Genomic DNA, 9,865 nt, shown 5'->3' with positions numbered 1-9,865 from the left:
TACCTCAAGCTGGTTCCATGAATATGACAGTTACAGTTATTTTAGTTTTATTATACTGGCCTGGGCAGTGCCCATATTTAAGTTCCATTGAGCATTGGGAAGAGTTAGAATGGGAGATTTGCAGCAATTAATAAGTGGCCAAAATATGTAAGAACTCCATGATGCTATCAAGTCATTAAGGACCAAAATCCCCTCAACACTTATTTGAATTGAGATTCTTTTGGAGGTCTAATTGATACTAGATAGGTGTACTGTATACAATAAGGTGGCCACTGTGTGTACTGTATATAAAACCAAGCAACTTTATTTAACCTGTTAACATCCTGTCAAGCACCCAATATCAACACAAGTTTACTATTTCACTTTTACAAAGTCCTATTATGTAGGTGTCTTATTTTTGTGACTACTTTTTATATCATGGTCACACAATCCTGCCCATGGCAATTGCATTTTTTCCACCAACACACAGGCCAGGTATATTATTGTGGCATTATGGTGTTATTTTTAATCATTATGGAGATAATTTAACCACATCAGATGTCACTGCTGCCCATCCCTCAATGAGAAGAAACTTCCCATTTATGTTTACGCCTTAGTGCATAATACTGTCAGACTTGACACTGCCAGTGTTCACCCACTGCACACACACCACTTTGGCCCTATCTATTGTATATACTGTGCAGAAAAAAGAAACAACAGAGAGGAGCCAGTATTACATGAACACTCAAAAATCCTATATTTTAATGCCTACACTCTTTAATTAAATTATACTGTAGTTGATGCTGGTCACTTAAGACCATATTAACATATTAGCCTAACTTATTATGGACTTTTAATATTAATGTAATAAAATTTAGTAAAATTAAGTTTTAATATTAACATTATTATTATCATATTAACATATAGACCTATTAACAAGCTGTTACATTTGTCTAATATGACTTTGCATAGCATTTAAGTGTTTAAGTATATATCCTAAACCTATTTAAAGCAGCAATAGCCCCTTAACTTTTGATCGGCTATCAGACTGATAGAAATTTCTGGTGGAGCAATGATGATCGCGTTCTCAGCTCTCTCGGTCTGTAAGTCCAAATGACTGTCTTCGCAAAGGTTTCTTGGACATTTCTTATTAAATAGGCTCAGAATTGCTGCATTATTCTTCTTTACATTAATTATAATAGGTTAAAGCATTATATACATTACTTATATTATTACATTAATAGCCAGAGTCCATTATCTTTTCCACCACTTGGTGACTTGTTTCCCATCCATGTACTAGGGGTGATATAGCTGACTCCATGGTGTAGTGCTATCTATGCTAACATTCAAAGCATGCTAGAAAAATCCCTCTTTTTCTCTCTGTTGCATAAAATATTTCTCATGTGCACATTTTACTGTTTCAGTAAAAAACTAAATCCATGCAGTTTTGTTACTGAGTGCACCATGCTAATGGTAATTTCCTATTTTTCAAATTACTGTAATGCATTATTGCAGGCTGGTTTAGGTTGGAAATTGTTTGCATTTCTTTATCTTATCATGTACCTGTATGCCCTTATACTTTTTTTTATCTCCATACATCCATTAGACTAAATTGCAAACCCCAATTAGCTAAATCTTCACATCATTGGAACGTGGGAGGAAAAAGAAATAGTTAGTAAAATCAACATAGGCACAAGGATAGCATGCAAATGCTATATTGGAAAAACTAAGCTGAGATTTAAAACCAGTCTCCGGCGCTCTGAAGCAGTGGTATTAACTGCTAAGCCACTGTGCCTCTTAATTAATCTCATTGTTTTGAATTATATTCTTGAACATTTTGAAAGACACCTTGAGATGTTGTGCATATGAAAGGCACTATATACTAATAACTGACATACACTGTATAAATAGGAGGGTCTCCCAGTATGTTCTTGTGGACCTATTACTGTCAGGCAGTGATGCTGTAAATAGCCCCCTCTTTTCTCTTATAAAATTCATGTCATATCTGTGCCTGGTCTCTGGAGGTCCAAGAAACAACTGGATAGCCTGACACCCCCAACACCCCCCGAAAGCAAAATAATACTAAAAAAAAAATAAATATAGACAGAGTACAAAAACACAATATCACAAGAAAGCATTTAGAGAGCAATAAAAATATTAATTATTGGGATAAGAAAATGCACTTAGACCTTTTTACATTTTTTTCACAAATAATTCAAGAATTAGTGTTTTATTCAGCATGTGAACTTGCTACCTAATGTTTGCATGCATGAAGTACTTTTCCAAACCCAGGTCATATGTGTTGTAAGACCTTGTAGCCAAAGCTGTGACTTAGACTAGATTTGCAACACTGATTAGAATAATGTCATTATAAGCCTAGGAGGAAAGCCCAGTAAATTAACTGAGATCAAAACATTTATAGCCAGTTACATATTCGCTCTAAATCATTTCATTTTTTAAATTAGAAATAAAAGTTTGCTTTAGGAATGTTTTAATATAAGAATATATTCGAAATGAGGACAGATAAGATGTCAATGTGACATGTGCAAAACGCAAAAAAGTCCATTTGGAAAATACAGGCTTGCTTAACTAATGAGTCACTAAGAACTGAAAAAGTCTTCTGGTAAGCACAGCAAGGCTGTTAAATATATTGATTTTGTGGCATGAAGAATTGATAAGATCTTCAACGAGGTGAAGAGGTTGTTTTACCAGACTTAGCCTTTTTATTCCTAAAATAAAGAAAGAAAAAATATAGTTATCATTAATGCTTTTCAAAAAAACACTTTACATTTTAATACTACACTGAGAGAATACTTATTTTTTAACCTATATCTAAAATTATTTCAAGAATGAAGCACGACAAACAGTTAATGAACATATGTAGTAACCATTATACTAAAACAGAACAGATGCCGGTTCAAATGGCAGTAAGCTTCGGCCCAATGTGTGTATCCGCTCATTAAAAAAAAAGCATCCACATAAGAAATATAAAAACAAGAGGGGCCTCTACAGTATACCACGCTATAGGACTTCTCAAGATTCCCAGGGACCACCCATGAGCCCAATGACAAAAACAGTGGCTCAAAAGCAAGAGAAATGAGCAGAGCTTGGGATCAAATGGTGTTATGAGGATTAAAAACAAGATATTGGGGAGGGTGACCAAATGAGCTACATTTACTGGAAGACTGTAATATCGTAAATCTGTGTTTTTGTGGCAGTACCATCTTTTTTAAACACTTTAATTTCCTTTGTCAAATATGAGCCTCAGCTATTACTCCAAATAAAAATACAATCTTAATTTTATTGTCTTGAGTTGAAACCCTGTGTTGGGCAAGGATAGTGTCAAAAACCACACTATCACTAGATTTTCTGTCCAAGGAAACAATTTTAAAGCAATCATCTGCCTTATATAATAAGCCTTTGCTGAGGTTTCATTATTCAAATGTGCAAATTACAGAAATAAATAACATGTACTAATATAATAAGTCTTACTTTTAGTGAAAAATTGACTTACCGAAACATTCTGACTTTTTGTTTCACCCATGGAGCCTTGGGGTCTGCACAGAATGAACCAGTTTCTTTAGTGTAAAATCTATGAATGAAAAAGACAATTTTATTACCTCATTTACACCTTGCTCTAGTAGTAAGAGTGGGCATAAGTTCACAAATAAGTTTAAGCTTTATGAGGAAGGAGAAGAAACATCAGATTACAGTGTATTTTATAATCTCACATACAGTATGTCAGTAACTCAGTCATTTTCTAACCAGCTTAGTCCTGCACATGGTTGCAGGGGTTTTCGGGAGCCTATACCGGGGCACAGCGTAAGGAATAAGCCCTGGGCAGGTGCCAGCCCAATGCAGCATGCTGTATGTTTATTTTCAAAATGTTTTTATCAGATAGAGTATAAGAAGCATGTTATAAAATTACAGCAGTTTGAAACTCAGGTAAAAGGGATCAGGTAGGCCTTGACAGGAATTTAAATTGAAAATAATACATTATGATAAACAAAATGCTGTTTTTTTTTTTTTTTTTTTTTTGCTTTTTATTTATGTATATGATTTACATGTCCATAGAATTTAGAGGGGTGGCACGGTGGCGCTGCTGCCTCGCAGTTAGGAGACCCGGGTTCACTTCCTCCCTCCCTGCGTGGGGTTTGCATGTTCTCCTCATGTCTGCGTGGGTTTCCACTGGGTGCTCCAGTTTCCTCGCACAGTCCAAAGACATGCAGGTTAGGTGCATTGGCGATTCTAAATTGTCCCTAGTGTGTGCTTGGTGTGTGGGTGTGTGTGGGTGCTCTCTGCAGTGGGCTGGTGCCCTGCCTAGGGTTTGTTTCCTGCCTTGTGCCCTGTGTTGGCTGGGATTAGCTCCAGCAGACCCCCATGACCCTGTAGTTAGGATACAACTGAATAGATGGATAGAATTTAGAAATGAGTTACACTTTCAGATGACACTTTAAAAATAACCTAGAGTCATCAAAATCATTTCAGAAAGACCTGGACAAAAGCAAGAATTAAGCAGATATGTGGCAAATGGAATTCAAGTCAAATAAAATGAGTCTTTCACTTAGTAAGTAACAATTTAGTGTTATAGGAAACAATAAAAAAAACTTTATTTTAACTGCAAAATGAGGTGGTGTTTAATTTTAGAATATATGACTTATGAGCAAGGAATTGTCACAGTAAACTTGCCAGTGATTACAAGCACATGGAGGAGTTGGTCTCCTAGATAGATAGATAGATAGATAGATAGATAGATAGATAGATAGATAGATAGATAGATAGATAGATAGATAGATACTTACATAACTGCTTGCACACATGGACCCAAAGCATTCTGTTGCCTACACCCCTTTATGGTATATGGAACCTTAGCAGCAGAAACAGATGTGCAGCAGTTTGTTGTTATCTTGCTAGGACGGCGATCTGAAATGGAAAGTTGATATTGTTATTGGACTTTTAAGATATTTTGCTAAAACTTCATAACCTACTGTATATACCTGAATATACCTTTCATATTTCACTGTTTCTGGATTTGGTTCTGTTTAACTCAGCCCCATCAAAGACAGCAAATGAACTTCAGGTCAGTGGTAAAATCTGCTTCCTTATGCTGGGTTTGAACTTCATTCCTGATCACTGTCTGTTTGGAATTTGTACATTTTTCCTGTGCCCGAGAAGATTTTCCTCTTGGTATTCCAGTTTTTTCATCCATAACCCACAAAAAGTTCAAGTTAGGTTACAACTCTACATTGGTATGTGTACATGAGTGTGCCCTGTGATTCAACTGTCACTAGATGCTGTCAGGATAAGTTCAATCCCCTTAATTTCTTTATTCAGTTTTGAGAATATTACATTATGAAGGGTTCAGCCTCATAGCTTCTGTAAAATGAATTTTTCAAGAACAGAGGGGCATAAAAGGATGCTAATTAAGAATATATTTGGTGTAAATGTAAGAAAACATTTTTTCATTAAAAAAGTTTCTATGTAAAGGAAATGTGACCAAGTTATGTATTTAAAAGTAGCACATTAAAAATATTGAAATTCGGATTTGATTACATTAACTTTAGGTGAGATCACAGTGAGCCAGGGGACCTGTTCTCATTATAACATTTTTATGTTCTTATACTTTGTAGGCCATCAGTATGGTTTCTATACTGTACAATTTTTGAGAGCCCCTCTAGTGTCTACCTAAATGTCAGGATTTCTCAGTATTCTTAGCAGGCAGTTGGCCTTTAATCTTTTTCTCCTTCTACCCCATTATCTCTCACTCACTGAGCCACAAGTGATATTTTCCTGACATCATCCAAAAGAAAACTGTCAGTATTAAAACCATTTTTGTTTGACAGCTATTTTAAGCATAAGTCCTCAAGAAAACACACACAATAAAGTATAAATACTCTGTATCTTTCAAAGTCTTCCCAAAGGGTTGAAAACCCTAGCAATAGAACTTTCACATCCTACACCCCCATCATTTTAGATCAAGTCCCCTGCCTAAGGAAGCAAAGCCTAACTGGTTTATCATTATGTGACATCCTAAGGCTATATGGACAGCAAAGGCAAACAAATAGAAACTTAAAAGACCCACTAGAGCATCTTGCTCCTTGTGGTGTGGGTTGGATAAATGGTACCAAGTAACGAAAAGGCCAATGGAGAAGCCCATGACGCTTAAAGGCAGGGAGGCTACATTCCAGTCCTTAACCTTACTCCAAGCCTACAGGGCCATAGGGGAACATGGGTGACAAGGGTCAGTGACTCTGTGGCCAGGACCAAACCCCAGCGGCCATCTGGATAATGAGGACCGGTGACTCCATGGCCAGACCCATATCACAGGTCAAAGCCCACAAGGCCAAAGGGGATACTGGAGAATGAGAATAAACAAGCCGATAACTCTAAGGACACTATCCACTATCTGCACACAGATATGGCCCATACAAGAATACAAAACAACTGCTGGGATAAGGGCCGACAGCTCCAAGTTTGGATGGATAGTGCTTTCTCCCTTCCCAGGTAATCTCCTGTGCATTCCGAAGTGACTTTGGGTGTGGAGATTACTTTACAAAAATAAAACCCTACTACTATCTATCTTTCAGTGAGCCTTTATTCCAGCTCACCTTCTGATTTATGTTCATTCACACCTCTGCTTCAGTATTCAAGAGGAGACCTTCAGATTCCTTGGGATTTATCGTTAGTGTCAATATATTGACATCTGCTTTATAAAATCAATTTAAAAGGAAAAGGAACCTTAAAGCGCACTGTATTTGTTATGTTTGAACTCTGCTTTGTAAAGTAAAACCATAGGACGGCTTTCCAGCTGCTGCCATCTAGTCACTAATGCAAATAAGCATATGATTCACAATTCCCATTAATTTAAGGGCTAACAAACCCTAACAGATCTTTCCTAGCCCACATGGCACATAGAAAGTTCTGTCTCTTAAATAAAACTTTGATTTTTCTTTAGTTTGTGCTTTATTTTGCACATAAAGCACCCCTGGCATGGACATAGTGTAAAGATGTATAGATAATTGTCAAAGTTGGTCCGTAAATCTTTGTTAGACAATACATTGCATGTTAAATAATTAAAATATATACTTACAATTGTTAGCAAAAGCTGTGCAACTTGTAAAAATGATGAAGATGAGCACACCCTGAATTAGCCGAGGCATTTTCTTTAATTGAGTTGTTTAGTCACAGTCCGGAGTGTAATCATCAAAGTGATTTGCATTAATTTTGGCCTAATTTATATATTTTTGGTAGGGTGGAAAAAGTACATACAACAGGAAAATATTTTCTTCTTAATTTAAGCACGTCACAGAAACCGTGCATGCTTAATTTTGGAGGTGGATTGAAGACCATGGTGTGAAAGTGGTCAATGTGTCAAGTAACAATCCCCACCCACTGGTGTTACAGAGAAAAAACAATTATGTGTAAAGCTACAAGTGAGGCCATGTAAGCAGTCATTTTAGGAGAAGTTTTATTCTCTAAAAGTATTTCAGTATATAATGCTTGCAAAAGGATCATCCAACAAAAATGACATTGAAAATCCTTTATTGTGTATTCCATAAAGATGGACCCACCACTGCTACTGTATTATTTTGGAAATATTTCAAATGACTGATTGAATGATTGAATATTTTCTACATGAGCTTTTGTTTCATGGTCAGCCTGTATTGCACTGAAAAAAACATATATCTTGTGTTGAAAGAAAAAAAATTAAAATAATAAAATTAGTCATCAAATTGAAAATAGAAATAGCAACCAACTAGAGAAAATATCAATAAAAAAATCCATGACTTAACTGCCTGGATCCAACTCCTTTCACACAGGACAGGATCCAAGGTTGCTTGAAATTTCACTCAGTTTGTTGGGCACAGTTAGACACATCTCTATTCACTCACACCAGGGCATTTTAAAGTTGCCAATTAACCTAAGTACTGCATATTTAGGAACTGGAATGAAAACTCAAGTAATATGACACAAATGCATGCAAACACAGGGAGAACATGCAAACATCTCACATACATTACCAAGATCCAAGATTCAAATTAAGGACACTGGAGCTGTGAGACAGGAGCACTTCTACTGTGCTGTTTCATTTTTATAATTATACAACAGCATACAAGATTACAAAGTAAAAGTAATTTGTGCCATTAGATTTGACCTCAAACAGAACTGTGGTGCAATGGAGAGTACAGTACAACTTAATCTTAGCTTTTGAGACTTCTAGATTGAAATACCAGCCTGGACACAAGCTTTGAGAAGTGTCGATATTTCCTGTAAATTATCTCTGGGTGCTTCAGCTTTCATGGACATTATACAGATATGGAGGTTGGATCCCTATTTTAATTATCTGTAGTGGCACAATGGTTAGTGCTGCTGCCTATTGCACCACAGGTCCACCCAATTCCAGATTGGTTACAACTTTATACTCATGTAGCCATGTCATAAGGCAATGTAAAAAACGCGCCCCACCCCCAACCACAAAATGCACCTTATCAACGCACATCAACATTATATTAGAGCAGGCGGAGGGAGACTAGAGGTCTTATTACACCTCTGTTCTCAGTTAGCTGCCTGGGGCTGGAGGCTAGGAGTGGGAGCTGGCCGTCTGCCTGTGGTCTGGAGTGGTGGGTTGCTTTGCTCTGCGTTGGACGGGGGTGCCTGCTCATTAGTATCCCTGCGGAACGGGGCTAGCTCTGGCGTCCGGGAATGGTTGTACCTCAGGTATGGCAGCACCGGGACCAGAGTTAGTAGGGTGTGTATGGGGAATGTGAATGGGTGTCTGGCGTACATCCTTGTAAGTCTTGGGTTGTATGTGTACAGTATGTGAGAGCATGAGGGAGGGAGTGTATGACAGTGTTTGTGTGTGACTGTATATGTCAGGTGGGGTTTTGGACTCCTCCCCTCTCCTGGGACATCTGGCAATGCTACAACATCTTCGCCTACCTTCTCCCTGCTTTAAGCATCTGTCTGGTCGCTCCCGGTGGCTGCCTGGTGAGATCTGGTTCCCTGGGCTCTGTTGGGTCCTCGGTGGGGTGGGTCGCCCTTGGGTCCCGGGCTGCTGGGTTCGATTTTAAGATTCTCCTCCTCACCTATAAGGCATTAAACGGTCTAGCCCCCGACTATTTGAGTGTCTTGCTCCATTGTCACAATCCCCCTCGTGTTCTTAGATCCGCAGATCAGCTGCTCCTAACTGTTCCCAAGGCACATTTTAAAGCTCGTGGTGAAAGGGCTTTCTCCGTCTCTGCACCCAGGCTCTGGAACTCCCTGCCCTTAGTGGTTAGGCAAGCCGCTTCAGTCGCCACATTCAGATCTCGCCTAAAAATGCACTTCTTCACATTGGCTTTTAATTCTTAACCTGTTTCATTTTCCACTTGCCTTTTGCTATTTTCTCTATTTTATTTATTCCCCTGACCTGTTTTTAGTATCTCTGTTTTAATTCTCTCTTAATGTTTTTTTTAATATTTTACTTTTAGTCCTGCTTGTTGTAACTGTACAGCGCTTTGGTCAGTTGTAATGCTGTGTTTTTAAGCGCTCAACAAATAAATATGGTATGGTATGGTATGGTATTAAAAAAAAGTATAGTGGATGCTTGAAATGGAACAGAGAACAGCCAGTGTATGCTTTGAGCATTAATACTGCCCCATTCTACTTTTGTGTAAAGAAATAAAGGGGTTACTGTTCATGATTCTGGATGTCCATGGCTCTTCCATTGAATTTCAATCACTGCCAAACAAAGTCTGTTACAGAAAATTGGTGCAGTGACCCAGATTTTTTTGATCAGTTGCTGCCAATTGTGGAGGGTTAATCTATGAAATTGTGTGAAGTACACTCACTGGACCTGAAGATCTGTGATACACATTAAGTGTCACTTAGATATTTTAAAAAACTT

General features: G+C 37.8%; 1 protein-coding gene across 1 annotated transcript; it reads right to left on the bottom strand.

The window, feature by feature from the left end:
- Positions 1 to 1,006: 1,006 nt before the first annotated feature.
- Positions 1,007 to 7,295, bottom strand: LOC120536059 (C-C motif chemokine 20-like). The gene is made up of 4 exons (XM_039764406.1): positions 7,070 to 7,295; positions 4,782 to 4,902; positions 3,494 to 3,571; positions 1,007 to 2,708 (listed from the first exon to the last, which is right to left on the bottom strand). The coding sequence occupies exons 1-4, from the start codon at positions 7,137 to 7,139 to the stop codon at positions 2,663 to 2,665; spliced, it is 315 nt and encodes a 104-aa protein (XP_039620340.1). The 5' UTR covers positions 7,140 to 7,295; the 3' UTR covers positions 1,007 to 2,662.
- Positions 7,296 to 9,865: the final 2,570 nt, after the last annotated feature.

Source organism: Polypterus senegalus, chromosome 1, assembly GCF_016835505.1.
Source record: "Polypterus senegalus isolate Bchr_013 chromosome 1, ASM1683550v1, whole genome shotgun sequence".
Taxonomy (NCBI): Eukaryota; Metazoa; Chordata; class Cladistia; order Polypteriformes; family Polypteridae; genus Polypterus; species Polypterus senegalus.
The sequence above is the reverse complement of the archived record's forward strand: the minus strand, read 5'-3'. Positions and strand labels throughout refer to the sequence as shown.